The 20358-nt window shown below is 43.8% G+C and overlaps 1 protein-coding gene across 7 annotated transcripts in view; it reads right to left on the bottom strand.

The window, feature by feature from the left end:
- The window catches only part of PPARGC1A (PPARG coactivator 1 alpha), a 604317-nt gene that overhangs the window by 97065 nt on the left and 486894 nt on the right, over positions 1 to 20358 (bottom strand). For 4 of the 7 annotated variants that reach the window (XM_060278954.1, XM_060278952.1, XM_060278951.1 and 1 more), the window contains one exon: positions 3982 to 4161. In XM_060278954.1, coding sequence (XP_060134937.1) covers positions 3982 to 4161 — 180 coding nt within the window. The other 3 variants (XM_060278957.1, XM_060278955.1, XM_060278956.1) reach the window with 3 other exon arrangements.

Genomic DNA, 20358 nt, shown 5'->3' with positions numbered 1-20358 from the left:
GAGGTTGACAGAATGCAACCCCACCTAGGAAAGGTTGTATGCTTGTTCCTGGACCACCTGGCATCCTAACCAGGAATACCTGTTCGCCACATCCAGCAAACTGCTTCTAATTCCAAACACTCATTCTCAACCCTCTGCCTGTCACCATGGTGCTTGATGAAAAGCAGAAATAGAACTAGGTGCCATCAACGGTACCAAAAAGCCAGAGATTATCTCACCTCCTGGTTCTGCATAGCTGTTAAATAGCAAAAGATGCAAGGTGAAGCCTTACAGCAGGCACCCCAAACTGCACCCCAGTTTTGGCCTCCAGATGTTTTGGCCTACAACTCCCATGATCCCTAGCTAACAGGACCAGTGGTCGGGGAAGATGGGAACTGTAGTCCAAAACATCTGGAGGGCCGAAGTTTGGGGATGCCTGCCTTACAGCAATGACTACAGGGTAGAGCAGGCATCCCCAGACTTCGGCCCTCCAGATGTTTTGGACTACAATTCCCCAGCCACTGGTCCTGTTAGCTAGGGATCATGGGAGTTGTAGGCCAAAACATCTGGAGGGCCGCAGTTTGGGGATGCCTGGGGTAGAGCAACAGTTTGAGTACCACCTTCCAAGACCAATGCTCCATAATAATAATAATAATAATAATAATAATAAATTTATACCCCACCCTCCCCTCAGGGTGGCTAACACCAAATATATAATACATTAAAAACACAAAATCAAACAATTGATTAAAATACAGTTCAAAATCACATTTAAAATCAAAATAAAATTAGGTGGGAACCCACGAATCACAACCGTAGGGGTAAGGAATATTAAATGTTCACCAGGCCCAACCACCTGTGCTGGTCCCATGTGGGCCGACAGAAGGAGCCAAGAGGCCACTTACATACAGGGTCCCATAGAAAGAGGAAAGAAAGAAGGTGGCCAGACTGGGCCCGGACCAAAGTCCTGGCAGAACAGCTCCATCTTGCAGGCACTGTGGAAAGATGTCAGATCCTGCAGGGCCCTGGTATATTGCAACAGAGCGTTCCACCAGGTTGGGGCCAGAAAAGTGAGACCAAAAAAGGACCAGAAAAGAGATAGATAGATAGATAGATAGATAGATAGAGACTCCCTAGTCGCAAGTCAGCAAGATAGATTAGAAGGATACCACGGTTCATGATACTAAATGCCATAGAGGGGACCATGATTATCTTGCAATGGAGGTCAACTACCAAGTGCAGTGCAAACATCTGTTGCAAACAGGTTATAAACCAGACTGATACAGGATCCTAGATTATCATAGTTAGCAATGACGGCTTGAAGTTGGGCTGCCACACACTGGATCACTTTGCCAAAAGACAACACTTCAGAGACTGGGCAAAAGTTCTCAGTGGAATCTGAAGGGCGCCTGCCACAACCACTCCCAAAGCCACAGGGAATTCCCCTTTCTTCAAGGTGGCACAAACAATCTCCACTTGCCAGGACCCCACAGCCAGGAGAGGCAAACACACACCAGGCAACGTGTCCACATCCTCAGGCTGCAGAAATTGGAAGTGACCAGCGCAAGTGACCAGCGCAAGAACATCCAGAACCCTATCTGCAATTAATGTAAAGTCAAAATGCAAACAATCTGCGAAGCACTTTGCAAACTGGCTACCAATGGCACACCTTGGTTGCCATAATATATAAGTCCCATCACCACCCAGAAAGCCTCCACTGGCCAGCACTGTACCGACACAAGAATGGTGGGGAAACACATACCATGTTGCAGGCAGGGTGACAAAGGCGGCTCCAAAGCATGTTCTACATCCTGTCCTATTGCATTAACCTGAGTCTTTCTCCACTGATGCCCTAGTCAGCATCAAAGAGTCCCTAGAAAACATCATGTCAACCAAATAAGCCATTTCCGCATTCCAGGGGGCAGGCAAGGCTTTGACAAAAATCCCCCCCCCAAAAAAATCAGGAACCCATTTAGCCAGCCTCTGGGAAGCCATTCTAACAAGTCTTGGAGATTTTTGGAAGCCCTGTAACCCCAGCCACCAGGTAAGGATTTGCCAAAAGAACTAAAGTCTACCCCTCTTCTTAACTAGATCAAAGGATGATTGAAATCAGTCAGGAAAACGATAGGTCCTCAACATATACCCAAGACAATGTCCACCAGCTCAGGAACAGACCACCACGCCACTGAATGAGCAATACGCCAACAGTACCATGACATGAAAGGATATTGGGGTACTTTGGGATTTGTTTTCTTTCCACCCCCCCCCCAAAAAAAAGAGGGTCTTAACTCCATTGGTTCATATCGGGCTTGCTTTTCTTTGTTTAGTCGTAGAGGTATGCGGGTGGAAGCAGGATGACTCCATTGGCTCTGCTGAAAGACCTTCTCCATCTGGCTTCTCACCTGGCAGCAGCCCTTCCATCAGTCGGCGGCAGAGGGAAAGATGAGAAGCAGGAGCAGTCCATTGCATCTCCTGCAAGGCTAGTTCCATATGGATCCTTCCCCTCCCTAAACTGTTTCCATTCTAGCTGGTCATAAGAACTATTATGTAACCCAGAACTGCTGTCTGAGTTTTCCAGTTTTCTTCTTTCCCCCTGTGTCTTTTACAGTCTAAAAGACAAAGACACAAATGAAAAGCTCGCAGGCAAGGGCTGTCTCGTTTTTATTAATTGCATGGAAGCTGCTCTGGGAGCCTTTTTTGGCCAAAGAGCAGGACAGAAAGTGTTTCAAGCAAATAAATAAAATTTGTCTATTTCACGTCGCACTGCCAGATGATATAGAACATGCTACTCCGGTGCTGGTTGCAATTTTTATAAAGAAGGTGGAGGAATTTCCACATGACTAGTTGCACCAGAATGCAGAAAAAAGGGGTGGTGGGGAACTTTCAAAATTAACAGCTCCAACTCTACCTCTGCTTTTGGATTTACGTAGATCCAGGTCTCCTACCCATATTATTTTATGCTGGCATAGCTCTGCTTCTGACATAATTCTGCCAGTGAAAGAACAAAAAACAGGAAGGGAGGGTAATCATGGGGAAGGTGGCCCGTGGGTTCCCTTGGCGAGCCTCCTAACGATAAAACTACAAGCTTTCTAGGTCCTCCATCTGGGAATTGGCCAGTCAAAGGAGTGTTGATTGGCAATGTTTGTAGATCCACGGGGCATATTGACTTCTGTACTCTTCCCGCCTTCACCACAGATGCTCGAGTGCTTGAAGTCACCACAGCAGGCCTACTGCATCTGTGAGGCAGGGTGACAATGCAAGAGGGTGCCCACTTGCCACACACTTCTGTTTGCTCCTTCTTTGCCAATACAGCACTCCACGATTTGTGGGAGTCAGTGGGTGCTGTTAGGGAATAGCTGGCAGGACTGTTGTATACTGTGTTGCTGAATGTGCTGCAATTTCATGCTCAGGTTAACTTCATGGGGTGGGGGCAGACAGGATCTAGGCAGGGCTACACCCTGGCCCCCTGAACAGCCTTGTAAACAAACTTTGCAGCTCAAGCACTCCTGATCTGCATTTCACCCTAGAGTTGCCATCCAACCAGTGTTTTACCAGTCTGATAAACAAAACCAATATACCACCACTAGCAGGGTCAGAAAACTTCCCCTTTTGTCCTACTCTGACAATCGCCTCCTAGACTTTGCCAGCATTTTGCCAAAATATGCCAGATTCCGTTCTGGCTCCACCCCTAAGCCACAAAATTTCACCCCTGAGTTATTCCCCAGCTTCAATCCAGTGATCCAGAATTTTAGAAATCCAAAATGTCATCCCTAAGACCCTTGGTTTGGGCATTTGAAATACTCATACTGGCACCTAAATATCTTGGTATTTTTGCCATTTCCTTACAGGATTAGTGCCCACTAATCCGAAGCCATATCCAAGGAATCGGGAAAAATAGCTGCAAGCACTGCAGCTTGAAAACATTAGAAATCAGAGCAGATAAAGACCACCATCCGTGTCATTAAAAAAAAGAGATGCTTACATGGCACAGCTCTTCCTTACCTCAAATATGTTTGATGACTCATTGGCATACTGATTGGAAATGATTTCCGATTGGTCACTGTACCACTTGAGCCCTCCCAGAAAGCTGTCGGCATCCAAGTCATTCACATCTAATTCAGAGAGGTCAAGTTCTGGAAGATCTGGGCAAAGAGGCTGGTCTTCACCAACCAGAGCAGCACACTGAAAAAAGAGGGGAAGGAAAGATACAGAAATGCTTTCATTAATTAGAGGAAACTGTGAAGAACAGCAGCACATGAGAAGAATTATATCTCCGTTAACTCACTTATACCACCCAGCAGGTCACTGGAGTTAACTTCATTTTGGGGGAGAAAATGCTGACTTGTATCAAGGAGCTTGGCACAGGTGAGCAACAGAGCGTGTTCGTGTGTGTGCCGGCTTGCTTGTTGGAGAAAGGCTGACCTTTGCCTTCTAAACCATCCCCCCCCCCCTGCGCGCTGGGAACAGCCACTGTCTCTTTATTCACAGCCCCCAGTGCAGAAGTCGTTTAAAAAGCAAAGAGGGGAGGCCACGATTTCTGATCTCTCAGTTAAGCCAGAATGAGGCATTACTGTATTAGAAGATTCACAGCAGCAACCGAAAATAGTAAACCCGTGCCTCTCTCCCTTGGTAACTCCTAGTTTATTCTTAAGGTATAACATTGCACACTGACAGGGCCATGCTACGGATGTTGGCTCGGAGGTAAGCCCCATGGAATTCAGTTGGACTTACCTAGGAGTAAACATGTTGAATTCTGAGGTTCCCCACCCCTATACAAGGAAGGCAATGAAGAGAGCAAGGAGCTGGCTGTCATGCATTTGTTCCTCTTTAAACTACATACAGTATCCACCAGGAAAGGAGGAGAGATCTGGGGCTGCCATTTCCAGCAGCAGACATGCCATTCCAGCAAGCTCTGGACTTAGCATACGGAAGGCCCAGAAATCGTAGAATCCGCAGCAGAAACTATGATGCAAAAACCAGCAGGAAAGACAGCAACGTGAAATTACCCATCTCTGTTGGCCTCTCACGCATCAACCTGCCAAATGGTTCCAGAATTATTAGCCGTAACAAAACTCTGGGTAAACTACTATAAGCTAAGCTACAACAGCCTCATAATAAGCAGATTTTGAAATATTTCTCATGACACACACAAAAAAAAGCCAGGCACCTGCCAAGTAATGACCAAATATCTATAAATGTCACATTCCATTTATGGAGTCTCCCAATCTATAGCTTCGCTTTCCGGCTACGAGCACAGTCTCATTGGCTAACATCCTGCAATTCACAGGCCAAACTTAACAGCACCACTAATTGGCTTTTCATAGTGTATCCCATGCCAGAGATAGGAAAAACATAGCCTCATCTTCACAACAGTCTTGGGAGGTAGGTCGTCCTCTTTTGAGGACTGAGAACCAGAATAGGGAAATGACAATGAGACTAATAAGACTACCCCCAGGTTTGGGAGATGGCAACCCAACTCCGCCTTGCCCATTTGCAAGCCTGCAAGCAAGGATGACACCTTTCCCCTCCATTATTTGAACTCCTACCTCTACTAGATCCACACCCATTGCACACCATTGATATGCCTCTTTCCTTCTGGGACATACAGCTACTTATTCACACTAAGTCAAGAGAGTGTTCTGCATCCAGGATTATTGAAATGCAAACAGGGCACTATTTAGAGAGGCCTGTATGTGCACCCCATATTCACATAATCAACCTCAAAAAGATTTCTAAAATGCACCACTTCTTCTGAAATTTTGATCATGGATGTATCCACGAGTGGGCCTGTACATTTGCTGTGAACTGCATTTGCCCCTTTGCTCCCCCCCCCCAAAAATATGAACTGGCTTCTTGCCATGTGGTAAGGGACAATGTAGGGGTTGCAAACAGCTTCTTCAACACCCCTAGAACCATTACCATCTCAAGCAATCATTTTTGTTGCTATGGTAATCCAGCTAGTCCTGGCCAGGACTGAGTAGCTATGTGTCCTGGCAATGATACTAAGAACACCAGGGTGTCCTATGCAGGATAGGATCCTGTGGCATGTATCCCATTTGTCCAAAAGCTGGGCCAGCCAATCCTGCAATGGCTGTGTCATACATTACTTGAAGTGGTGCTGGCTATCAGATAATCATCTAACGGTTGCGCCCGCAACACTTCCAGCAATGTACGCATCTTCTGTTAAATGAACATGGTGCCATTATTTACCATACAAGGGAAAGCATTGCCACTGGAGGCTAGTGTAGTTGTCACTGTATGTTGTCTTAGTGCGTGACAGTTGCAAATGTCACTGGGATTATGCAGGAGCAACCATGAGATGACAGTAGCACAACTTCTGCAACATGGAATCAACAGCCCGTGTTTGAGCTGCAGTGTGGAAAAGGATGTTTAATGTTACCTAGCCCATAGCTTGGTTGTAGTGTGTATGTGCTGCATACATACATTCCCTGACATGAAGAGTCCAGAGAGCTAGGAAAGACCTCTGTATGAGACCTGGAGAGGGGCCACCAAACTGGACAAGAAGGAGCAAGGTGGACCAGTGACGGCTCAATGTAAGGCATATGTATGATTTCATTGATTCAATTGTTTTGGGTTTTACAATATTGATAGTTTATGCTGAAATCTACCCCGGGATCATGGATTGATTTCACTACGCATGAAACTCATTCTTGTTCTGAGAACATATTGCTAAACTGTTAGAACTCCGTTTCAGAGAGATGCCTGAACGTGCAATTGTATTTTTAAAATATTCTTATCACTTCCATTCTGATCTTGTAGGGACTGACATTTGGCTCTGGCAAGTTTTGCTAGGTAACTGTTACATATGGAGAATCATTGCAAAGCAAACCTTTTACTAATATTACAGCACATCCCACTAATACGTTTAGGCAGCGTATATTCTGTAGACGTCTCAGCATCATTTAATTTAGGTATCAGGCTAACCGAAGATACATGTCTTTTTACAACGTATCCACAATTGTACAGCAGTTACAATGTGGGTAAGGCTACAGCTCCAGCCTTGTGAAAATTTGTTTTTAACTACATAGCCACAAACACAAATCCTACAGAGTTTAATGGCACAAAACTAAACATGGTGCTAAACTTTGCAACTGAACTAGTTGTGACTCTATAGTGCTTAACTTTTGCTGCATTGTGTCCATAGTATCTTCAGCTTTTATATTTTTTTCTCCTGCATAAGCCGGAACTCCCCTGTGTTGGCACCTATATGAATTACCAATTATGTTGTTGTTGTTGTTGTTTAGTCGTTTAGTCGTGTCCGACTCTTCGTGACCCCATGGACCATAGCACGCCAGGCACTCCTGTCTTGCACTGCCTCCCGTAGTTTGGTCAAACTCATGTTCGTAGCTTCGAGAACACTGTCCAACCATCTTGTCCTCTGTCGTCCCCTTCTCCTAGTGCCCTCAATCTTTCCCAACATCAGGGTCTTTTCCAAGGATTCTTCTCTTCTCATGAGGTGGCCAAAGTATTGGAGCCTCAGCTTCACGATCTGTCCTTCCAGGGAGCACTCAGGGCTGATTTCCTTAAGAATTGATAGGTTTGATCTTCTGATTATGTTGTTAAAAGGTGACAAAAGGTAGTCAGTTTAAGAATGAAGGTTTCCAGCCTCCCACTTTCCATTCCCTGGATTTATCTGTTTCAAATGCAGCAGCCCAAAACCCCTGTGAAAAATGCACGTGGATTTCAGATGCCACGGCCTGTCAATCACCCTCAAAGATGGCATAGTTTTCCTTATTTATAATCTTGCTTGAATGAGGTCAATTAAGGTGAATTTATCAGTAACCTCAAGGCACCCTTCCCCCAGCAAACATAGGAATTCAATGCATGTCTTGTCACACTTCAACAGCTAAGTGCAGGCTTCTTGCTAAAGTTGGACTTCAGAAAAATAAACTTCCTGAAACATTTGACAGGCAATCCCTGAAAGAGCAATTCCAGCACTGTATATTCTGTCTTTACGTGGGGCAACCTAATTGCAAGGCATGCTTTGGAATAGAGAAACAGGGTCAATAGACTTGGAGCAGCTGGCAAAGGCTACAATTTACCATCCCACTTTCACTGGTCAAGCAGGACGATGCAGGGAATCAGACAAAAGGTGCATAGAAAAGGAAACTTAAGGGCTGGAGGGAGAGTCTCTGTTCTTTATTACTATTCTTTGAACGAGTACAAAGCTGTAGCAGTTCGAGGCCTACCTGAGTTATACATACACATATGTAGTATATGACAAACTTGAAGAAAAGGTGGAAGGAACACACAAAGAAAACTGCACAGCAAGAGTGGCAATAAAAACTGCCCCCCTTAGGGGGGAAAAAGCTCCCCCACCCTCTAAAGTTGGCAAATGTTATAATGCAGAAATGACCTTTTCTTGATGCCCAAATGAAATCTGTGATCTCATTAAAGGATAATCTAGGTCTTTGCCTGAAAAGGTAGATTCTCAGCATCACCCCACCCCCCCAACCCCAGTTTTGTGTTGTGGAGGTCAGTGGCTTAAAACTGATGCCACAGACTTCCAAGGTACCGTGCTGATCGCTTTACTACTTTTCATTTGTAAAAATAGATTCTCATTCTCTCCGCCATCCCTCTGCACTGCCTAGTTAAAACTGGATGGGTTCTCTCAATAGGTACACATTTTTCAAAAAGGCCTGCGGTGGCCATTTTGAAGCAATATAAGAAATAACTGTTCTATTTGGGGCGGGGGAGGGGGGGTTAAAACAAAGAAAGTCTTCTTTTCGCAGTTTTCATTTATCTCTAATGACTGGAGTGTCACTTTTTAAAAAAACAAAAACAAATGGAATATCTGAAGTACGCCGACTCTTGCCAATGTTGACCTGATAATAAAATCAATGCTTCTAGATATGGCACCACACTTCTAATCTGAGACACATTAGTAGCAAGTGTTCCTGTTATTAATTTATATTTGGCCTTTGAATGATGCCAGGTTTAACACTCTGAGTCCTGCAACTGTCCTCATCTGACTGTCCTCATCGCAGATATCTGGCGTTTGTCTATATATCTCTAACAGGTGCACCTTACAAGCAATGTCTCTCCACCCCCCCTTTTTTTAAAAAAAATACAGCCAACAGCTTACGGCACTTATTACACAACTATACCCTTAGTTCTGTAATAAGCTTTAAGAGGATAAAGCAGTCACTAAACACAAAGGCTAATTATTGTGCCTTTCTTTTGCCCCCAGATCATTCTCGCCCAACCCTCCAAACGCTTAGTTAAAGAGCAAACAATAAATTAGCGTAACTGCATCAATGATAATGAATCATCATAATTAAGCATCATTCTCCGTTAACCTTTTTGGAGGCTCGTGTGCTTTTCGAAGGTAATTTTTAAAACTAAATGATGGCCAGTGTGTGTGAGGGGGGGTGGTGGTGTAGGGCTGGATGTGTGCCATTTAAATTGCATTAGTGAAAACAATAATCTGTATTTAACAAGGTTGTTAAAGAGAGTCGAGGGAGGGAGAGGGAGGAGAGAGAGAGAGAAAAAATCCCAAACACGGACTATATGCTTAAAGCAAACATACGCCATGTGCATCCTCTTTATCAATCTTTGCAGCCTCGTCGTACATTACCTTCATTAAACAGAGAAATGCTGTGGGACGCTGATCAGCTACTGGGATGCACAGGCCTTTATTAAAGAGCAGGGAATCGCCTGGTTATGAGCAAGGGGATCTCAAGTATTTTATATCAGAAGTGAATTTGGAGGGCCTCAAAAAAAAAAAAAGAAGGGGGGGAGAGCTGCCTATCGTACTTGATACTTTTAAGAGGAAAGGCGATTCCCCAGAGGAGCAGGAAGAGTTTATAGCCAGTAACCAAACTGTCTGCACATAGGGTCAAAGCGCATGCCACTTTGAAAGGTGGAACTAAGAAGCCACCTTATCTGTGATACAACTCACACAGACCCCTTCCCTTCCTCTAAACAAGTAAAAACAACAAGAAGAGGAACCCAAGCCCAAAAGCAAATAAATGGCTCACTGGCATAAATTATATTTTCTTGTTACCAGCCTGAAATTTCTGCAGGAACACTGGTGATTAAAATAGATCATCGCCATTTCCACAGACATTGGTTCCTCAAATAAGCTCCTAGCAGCGTTAGGAATAATGCATGATGGAAAAAACGAAGCCACGGCAGCAGCCGAGACCCGTGCAACAAAAACCAAGACGGCAATCTCTGATTCTAATCCACTGGATGCTTCCAGCTGCTCAGAAACAAATTAGGACTTCTGGAGCCAGCAAGTCACTCGCTTACCACTTTGACTCATAATAGCTACAGGACATATGAATTATCCATATCTCTTCCACTTTACTGAGTCAAAACAAGAGATGAAAAATTACGATATGCAAACAGAAGTTGGCAGATGCAAATATTCTAAACATGATTTTTGATGTTGATAATTATTAGTAATAATGGGAATATGCTATTATATTTGCTTCCTGCCAGGAATACATATATGTAGAAAGCATTAAAGGGTTGTACCCAATACTGTAATATGTGTCCATGCACTAAAACAACATCTTCAGGTTTGTTTTTTTAAAGGGGGGGGGTTGCGGAGAAGGGAATCACCAGTAGCTTTCTCTCCTGCCAAAGGAAGCATTTAAGGCTGGAATCCTGGAATCCCCATCAAAAGACTGAATGGAGATGCATAAGGAATGGCCTGTAAAAGTAGCTATCATTTGAGGCTTCTGTTTTGGGATAACTGGGGAGGGGGAAAGTTTTCCCCAAGTTGCAGGAACTTTCAGACACTACACCATTTTGAACTTGGATATTTATTTTGGTTTGCTTTTCCTGATTGCAAGCATTTAGACACCCTCAAGCCTCTGTTCCTATACTCCAGAGACTCCCAATTTGCTGCTTATTTTCTTCCCCCACCCCTGCCTCCGTTCCCCCCTCCCCTTTATGAATTGTAGCCAGAAGAAGCTGCGAGTTTGATGTATTGCCATCTATTTTTACTCAAGCAGTGGAGGCAGCATCAGCGAGATCCTGCATAAACTCTATTCTCACGCTCCATCCTGTTGTCTCAGCGGCGCAGAACCATCTAAAGGAACAAGACTCCTTAGCCCAAGCATTCCAGCAGAAGCGACAGGGCATCTCTTCCCAAAAAACCACAGTACAGAGCAGAAGCCACATTCCCACAACACAGCAACCAATATGAAGCTCGTCTCTCTCCATGCACAAACATCTCTGCTCTGCAGCCGATAACCCCATATAAAATAAAACTACTTTTTTTAAAAACAAGTTTTAAAAGGTGAACAACAGCATTTTATCTGCCTCACGCACACAGAAAAAGAGGTAGCCCCCCCCCCCCCAAACCAGATGCCACTAAATGCCCATGGAAAGACTTCAGACATCGATTCATATCAATATCTCTGTGCATAAATATTGCATATGACTGGAAAGGGAGTCAAAGGCACATAAAAATAGTTTCCAACTGCAGGAGATCCCGATGACAGGAGCCACTTGCTTTTTAAAAAAATTTGCTCAAGGAACCGGAGCGTAATCTTAAAATAGAAAACCGGCGGGGGGGGGCGGGAGGCGGCTAAGAGAAAAGAAAAACTTACAGGATTAAAGATAAGATGCCCCCTTGCTTCCATTCCAAAAGGGTTCTTCTTCTAGCTACTTTCCGGTAAGGGAGGGGTGGAAAAGGTTCAAAGCACAAGCGGAAAATAAAAAGGGAGGAGGGGGAAAAAGAGGGAAAGAAAGAACAGCATACAAGGAAAGAAGCCCTCCAGCTGGGAGAATTTGCACGCAAAAAAAAAGGAGAGAGACACCGTCCCCGAAAAGCTCACCTCGATGTCACTCCAAACAGAGTCCTGATTGCACATGTCCCACGCCATCCAGCTCCTGAATGACGGCAGCAAAGCTTTGAAACTACAATCCACAGCCAGGGCGAGAGAGGGAGAGAGATAGAGAGAGCAAATATACTCGCGCGCAGCCAAGCAGCCCCTTACTGAGAGTGAACCGAAGGCACCTGTCTTACTACTGTTCCAGTCACATGACAAAGCTATTAAAAAGTAGGCTGGCCTGTCACTCACCCAGCCGCCTGCTCTTGTGCCGCTGTGTGCTAAAGCCAAGTGACGTCACGCTCAGAGGCAGACCCAGGCTGGAGCGGAGTCAAGCCCAGTGTACACGCGCGCGGGCGCGCACACACACACACACGCGCGCGCGCGCGCGCATCTCTCCCAGGCGAAAACATTGCACTGGCGGCGGGGTTGGGATTTATTTATTTTTTTAAAAAGCAGATTCCCTCCCGCTCCACACACACACACACCCCGTGCCACACCTCCAGAACTGTGCTGTGCCGATATCCAATAAACTCAATCCATTTGCCATGGGCTTAAAAAAAATAAAATCCTTTCTCTTCTTGTCCACCAAGCTTTTTCGTTCTGTTTTTTCCCCCCGTTTCCAAACCAAGGCTGTTGGTTTTCGAAGTTTGGAAGAAGGCAGAAATAAGAGCCTTGATTTGGAGGCCGCTTGCCTTTTAAAATCCTAAACTTTTGAAGGTTGGTGCTGAACGATTTGCAGGGCTGTAGATTTGTGCAAGCAAGGGGGGGGGGGAACTGTAGGCGTATTCTCTTTCCAGCCGGATACCTCAAGCAGAAAGCTCTATAATCATGTACATGTTTAGGGAAGCCCAACTCCCACAAAAGCTTACTCTCGAGTAGGAAGGCAGCTCTGGAAACGCACTGCCTTCCTGTACTGTTTTTCCCATTGGTCAGGTGCATTGCAATCATACATGGAGACTCCATTTAACCATCACAGCTAACAGCTACTGATAGCCATAGATCCTCTATGACTCATTCGGTGGCTCTGAACCTCCTAAGCATGATTTAAAGAAACAAAAACAAAAAAAAACCCATTGCTACTAAGAATATCAATATTTCTAAAACAACTTTTTCGACATTTATGCTATGTTAAATTGCACAGGCTGAACTAACTGAAAGGAAGAAAGCAGGCCCTGAACCTTTGTGTGTCTGTTTTATGCAATATTGTGATACACAACTACCGTAGTGGGTTGTTGCTGCTGTTGTTTTTAACCCAAACAACTCAAATTCCTGTTTGCACAAATTCCATGATCAGGAAAGGTTCTCCACTGTTGCCTTGGGGCATATTTTTGTATAAACCAAATTGCACACTAACCCTGTTGCTGGCCTAGGCTATGTGTTTTCTTGGGAGGGCACAAAACATACTCCCAGATGGCAACTCCGACGACTGTTTTCCCTTTCCAGACTTTTACAGGTGCATCTGTTTTATGACAACACAACGGAACGAACTCACAACAAACCCAGCACACCTCTCCCACAACGGGAAAAACAGGACTTTCCCCTCCAACCGAGTCTTAAATTTCTTTTCTTGTCTTTGTTTTTTTAAAAAAGATTAAAAGCTGTACTTTTAATTAGCCGTGTGCCACAGCCTCTCACACAAATTCTAAATGTGAGATCAGTCATGCTGCGCTACTAGTTAGAGTCACACTACCATAATGGATCATGCCTCTTTGTTATGAAATATTCATTTGGGTTGTCATTTGCAAATTTGAGTATTCTAAATGCTAAATGAATACAATTATTATCCAGAGACAGAATTGAATTGACAGACAGGAAGCGGCGATTCTTGAAACAGTCATTTTCCCCCGGATTCTACGTCCATTCAAAATATGAATCAAGCTGCAAGTAAATGTTTAACTATTTCTTGCCTCTCTCACTTTGCTGACAAATGTAGAAAGGAAGTTAGGCAATGTAAAAAGCCTATTGCTTTTGTTTTACATAGCAAACTCCCACTCCCCAAACCCTCTAAATGATAAAAAGGGTACAGACCCAATGAAATCTATGGACTTCAGTAGGAACTCATGTCCACTACTTTCAATGAGTCTTCTCTGAATAAAACCAAGTTGTGTATCACCCACAGATTGCATTTTACTCATTTCTTTAAAGCAAAATGCACCGCGAATTGAAAGAAGCCATTCATAAAGGATTGGATGGTACGATTTTGCTCTTACCATGAAGAGAGAGAAAACCACAGAGTGAACTTCTTCCAAAATATATGCTAATTTAATTGGGGGGGGGGAATGACAGCAAATTATTGGGACAAGGGGCAAAGGTTATTTACCTCTGCCCTTAGAAAACTCATCTGTGAAGTACAGCGGCTGACTGGCAGAAATGGAGTAGATTTGTATTAATCAGTGGATCCATGCTTGATGAAATAGTCTTCTGCCATACCTACTTATAATTGCGTTCACTGACTGTACCAAATCCATCACTTTTATGTTTATGTTCCATTCACACCTTTTATAGAATCATATTTATACTGCAACATCTTAGACTGCAGAGGGAAGGAGAAGCATATTTCAACCTGCCCGCATTGTTTGTATTTTCTACAATTCCATTTCACTGCTTTTCTGTCAAATTAGCAAGTTAACTGACAAATAGATAACTACGAACTTAAGCAGCGGTTCAGAAATGATTTGGGGGGGGGGCTTTCCTGGCACATGCATTTCGAAGTCTTCCTACATGGAACAATGGTTGAAAGTATTGGGGAATTTTTCTACTGAGACAGGCCTACAGAACTGCATTTGCAACAGTAGTTTATGAGAATTTACATCAAAAAGTACCTTATACTTCTAGAAATATCAGTGAACTCACTCCAGCAAGGGTTTCCAAAAGAAAGGCTTCCACCTCCTCCCACCCCCACCACGGTTTTTAACAACTGCCTGGCTCATAAGTGATTACTATAAATAGCTTCATTAGGGAGTTTCTATCACACTTCCTGGAACGCGGGTGGCACTGTGGGTTAAACCACAGAGCCTAGGGCTTGCCGATCAGAAGGTCAGTGGTTCGAATCCCCGTGACGGGGTGAGCTCCCATTGCTCAGTCCCAGCTCCTGCCAACCTAGCAGTTCGAAAGCACGTCAAAGTGCAAGTAGATAAATAGGAACCGCTACAGCGGGAAGGTAAACGGCGTTTCCATGTGCTGCTCTGGTTCGCCAGAAGTGGCTTTGTCATGCTGGCCGCATGACCTGGAAGCTATACGCCGGCTCCCTCGGCCAATAATGCGAGATGAGCGCGCAACCCCAGAGTCGGTCACGACTGGACCTCATGGTCAGGGGTCCCTTTACCTTTACTTTATCACACTTCCTAAATGTAGTTTGTAACACTTGTAGATCTAATAATAAAAAGCAGGAAGGAATGGAGGGAATGAGAGAGAAAAGTGATGCCAGTGCACAGCCCACAACAGCTCACATAGCTCAGTTGGTTAGAGCATGGTGCTGATCACACCAAGGTAGGAAGTTCGATTCCCCTATGGGACAGCTGCCTATTCCTGCTTTTCAAGGGGTTGGACTAGATGATCTGCAGAGTCCCCCGCAACTCTGCAATTCTATGATTAAGAGTTTCTCCAGTTAGAAAATGTGCTTATTCCCCCCAAAGGGTTGGTCTCTCTCACATACCCTATTCTAACCACTACAGCGCAGTAGCTCCTCTTTGGGGTGAATCTCATTTATGTGTTTGATGTATTTTTAAGCTGCCTTTCGGGATTAGTTACATACACCCCCAGGCAGTTTGCAATTAGTCAATAAAACAGTAAGTTTACAACTCATTAAAAAACAAGCAAAACAATAAAACATCTACACAACAGCAGCGAACAAAATGATCGGGGGTAGATATAATCACATTAAAAACATTACATTTTGATATGAAAGTTCAGTACAGTACAGTGGTATCTTGGTTTATGAACACAATTGGTTCCGGAAGTCTGTTCATAAACTGAAGCGTTCATAAACTGAAGCGAAATTTCCCATTGAAAGTAATGGAAAGTGGATTAATCCATTCCAGACGGGTCCGCGGAGTACTCAACCTGAACCGTACTTAACCTGAAGCATGGGTGTAATTGGTTCCGGAAGTCTGTTCATAAACTGAAGCGTTCATAAACTGAAGCGAACTTTCCCATTGAAAGTAATGGAAAGTGAATTAATCCGTTCCAGATGGGTCCGCGGCGTTCGTAAACTGAAAATTCGTAAACCGAGGTGTTCATAAACCGAGGTTCCACTGTATGTGGTACGTATTTTATATTCTATTGGAGATGACCCATTCATACATACAAACCATTACTTGATCTTGACTCACAGAGTGATGAAAATGCATGTGAGGAAAACCTGATGTATAAACAAGAATAGATACAGGCTACACACCTACACACACACACACACACACACACACACACACGGGTAAGAATGTCAATTTATGGAAGTAGCAGAGTGCTTGCCAGGGGGAGATCTACCTAGGGATTAGGAGTCTTCACTTTTATGTGGGTGGTATTAAAACATTGCTGTAAATTAAAGTTAAATGCACACAGCATATAACAATGCTCCTCTGTTTCTTACTTCAAGAGTAACTGCCTCCCTAGTTCAGAACTTTCAAAAGGGAGGTTGTTTGTAATGCTGAATTATTTGCTGTTCCGAGGCACATTTCTGCAGCCTCGCCTCTCTGTTCCCACTTCCCAGCCTCTCTTTTCCAGAGCCTACTAGGTCTTTCAATAAACAGAAATATCCTGTCAATAATCTGCGCAGCATTTATACAGGCATAGCTAAACGTTTTTGGAAGTGTCCCAACACTTGTGATACCAGTGAGGAACAAGTATACAGAGCAATTCATGTGTCAGGGAAAGGAAGGCTTATTGTGCCCCTCTGCTTTTCCACTCCACATTGCAGTGCCCTTGCAGAAACCATTAGGACCTACTTCCTTTCAGATAGCAGCTTCTTCGCCACTAAAAGACTATGAAAATTAACTGAGCATCATTTGACTACACTGCAGTACATTATGCACTTGTTCTTTAACTGTCCATGAGGTGGCACTGTTGCTTTTATGTAACTCTGCAATATGATAGGCGATCCGATTAAAAGAACAGCAAAAGGAATTTCCATACTTGTAAAAGACCCAACTAATGGGGCAGTCGCTCTTTTAATTTACCTCTGCCTTTACTTTCCCTGCTATACAATAAGTTTTCAGGTCGGGGCATGGGTTTTAAAAACTATTTTGTGCAGTGCCTAGCTACTATAGGAACTTAGCCAATAATGGGAAAAGAACAATTTTTATCCCATTTATTAAGCAGGTCCCTGATTAAATCATTGCAGCTTACTCCTTCTCATGCTGTATTTGACACAGAAGGGATCTTGCCATGTTCACATGACTCACAGGCTAGTGTGGAAATATCCGCTGCTGTCTTTTCCATCCAGCTAAGGTCAATTTCTCTCCAGCTCCTGTTTCTCCAGCCAATGCCAGCATATCTCCCACATGCAGGGACCTTTAAAATCGCTATACAGTAGTTACAAAACTGGTGATTGTAAGGCAAGAAGCCTTACCTTCAAATGCATGCAAACGGGCTCTGAACCGTTGGTGACTGGTCACCAAAGAGATCTTGGAGTCGTGCGGAATAGCTTGATGAAAATGCCAACCTTGTGTGTGGCAGTTATGAAAGGGTGAATCCCATATTGGAGATTGTTAGGAGAGGGTTTGAAAATAAAACTGCAAATATCATGATGCTCATATACCACAGAAAGGATATGAGTTGCATCTGGAGTCTGCTACTCAAACCATTTGGTTTATGTTACAGCTTGAGATACTGGTGTAAGGGGGAGAAAATATTGCATGTGGCAGCCAGCAGCATTTTGTTTCTCCAATGCTGACAAACTGTGCAGGCAGCTTTATGCATCTCAGCCTGGCCAGCACTGCAAAGCACAGGCTCATGTTCTGCGTGAGTGGGAGGGAGTGCAAAGACGGTGGTTTGGCCAGAGGAGGTATGGTGCCTGGTTGTGCCTGACTGGGATGTGGGGGGCGGGAAGAGCTCAGAGACACAACAGAAGGTCTGAGTAGAAAACTGAGACATGAAGATGGCAAGAGAGGAGCATTGCATTTTCTTTTTTTATTTTTTATTTTATACAAAATCTTTATTTCAAAATTTTAAAAATTACATCAAGTCTTCACAAACACAAACATAATGGAATGTACAAAACAAAACTGAAATCATATACCTCCAAATGATGTCTTAAAAGATGTTCTAAGTTCCACTAATAAATAGCACTTCCAACCTTTTCCATTATATCTGGGTTTTTTTTACTGTTGCTTCTCACAGGTTTCTTATTATTGATTTTGATTACTGTATTTCTTCACTTTTTTCCTTTTTGGTTCTTTATCTTTCCAGATATCATTCTAATTCTGCCAATAATGTATTGTTGTTTAGTCGTTTAGTCGTGTCCAACTCTTCGTGACCCCATGGACCATAGCATATCTTTTGATATTTTTTGGTTACCTATACCCCGCACCCACATCCCTTATTGCAGGCATAGGCAAACTCTGGCCCTCCAGATGTTTAGGACTACAATTCCCATCACCCCTGACCACTGGTCCTGTTAGCTAGGGATGATGGGAATTGTAGTCCCAAACATCTGGAAGGCCGGAGTTTGCCTATGCCTGCCTTATTGTTTTCTCAAATTTATTTTGCCAAAGTTTGTGTTCCTTTTTGTTCTCCTCATTTGGACAAGACTTTCATTTTCCAAAAGAAGCCTTTTTGCCTCCAATAGCTTCCCTGACTCTGCTTGTTAACCTTTCCTGATCGGCAGTATACATTCGAGCTGAGCTTCTATTACCGTGGTTTTGAATAGCCCTCCAGCATTCTGGAGAGATTTGACCTCTTGACTTTCCCTTTCAACTTCCTTTCTACAAAATCCACCCCACCCCCCAATTTTTTAAGTTTCATCTTCTGAAGTCAAACGTGGCTGTTTTTGACTTCCTTGGCAATTGTTCACTTAAGTATATGTTGAAGCCAACAACACAGTGTTTCCAACTGGCTCAAGAAAACTTAAGTCTTGCACCACATCCTATGTGACACTTAGGATTACATCCACACTCACTTTCCCTCATGTCCGTTCTTTGACCAGTAGTTCTAGGAAACAGTCATTTTAGTGTATCAATACAGTGGCACCTCGGTTTACAACCACAATTGGTTCCGGAAGTCTGTACTTAACCTGAAGCGTACTTAACCTGAAGCGAACTTTCCCATTGAAAGTAATGGAAAGTGGATTAATCCGTTCCAGATGGGTCCGCGGAGTACTCAACCTGAAGCGTACTTAACCCGAAGTATGAGTGTAATTGGTTCTGGAAGTCTGTACTTAAACTGAAGCGTTCATAAACTGAAGCGAACTTTCCCATTGAAAGTAATGGAAAGTGAATTAATCCGTTCCAGATGGGTCTGCGGTGTTACTCATCTTGGCTTCAAGGCTTTGCATTTACATATACAGTAAAAGTCTATACCCAGTGCCTCTCCACATATGTTTGTTAACTTTGTTTTTCTCTATGGCACTAGGAATCGCCACCATGTCCCACTGTAGTTTCATTGCCTAGTTCTAGCCTGCGCCCATCTGGACAACCTTGAATATTTTCATGCTCATCTCTTAGAGATGATTTGCCCCAAACTAGATGCCCCTCAGCTCTTATTAGCTTTCCCTTGCCAATCAGTTTCAAAGCTGCTCTGTCATCTTTTGAATTTTAATGGCAATCTGGTTGGTTCCATTCTACTGGTATTTCAGAGAAAACGTCCAGTCTTTCAGCTTCATATCTAGCCATCTATCGTTTGCTTTCTGGATTTCAGGTCTACATTTCCCAATGCCATTGATGCCAACAAGTATAGAAATCAATTACTTAAGTAATCCTTGTGGTTTTAATGCATTGTTTTTGCTTGCTTGCTTGGTTGCAAGTTGCTTTGTGTTGATAAAGCAATTAACACATTTAATAAATAATACTAATACCGGTAATCTAAATGTTACCATTAACAACAAAAAACACTTGCAATTCTCTATGCTATAAGCAATGCCACTAACTGAAGGCCTAAAGAATACTTCAGTGGTTTTTCCAAATGTTCTTACTGATGGAATATTTTCTAACATCAGTAATGCCCTGAGGCTATAAAGGTAAAGGTAAAGGTACCTGACTGTTAGGTCCAGTCACAAACGACTCTGGGGTTGCGGCACTCATCTCGCTCTATAGGCCAAGGGTGCCGGCGTTTGTCCGCAGACAGCTTCCGGGTCATGTGGCCAGCAAGACTAAGCCGCTTCTGGTGAACCAGAGCAGTGCATGGAAACGCCATTTACCTTCCCGCCGGAGCGGTACCTATTGATCTACTTGCTTTTGAACTGCTTGGCTGGCAGGAACAGGGACCGAGCAACGGTAGCTCATTCCGTCGTGGGGATTCAAACCGCCGCCCAAGGCTCAGTGGTTTAGACCACAGCACCACCTGCGTCTCTCCCTGAGGCTATAACCACCGCCATTTCCACTTCCCCCTTCTGCTGGTGCTTAGTGTATTAAGTAGA

This window comes from Zootoca vivipara, chromosome 9 (genome assembly GCF_963506605.1).
Source record: "Zootoca vivipara chromosome 9, rZooViv1.1, whole genome shotgun sequence".
NCBI lineage: Eukaryota > Metazoa > Chordata > Lepidosauria > Squamata > Lacertidae > Zootoca > Zootoca vivipara.
This window is presented reverse-complemented; position numbering and strand designations above follow the sequence as displayed.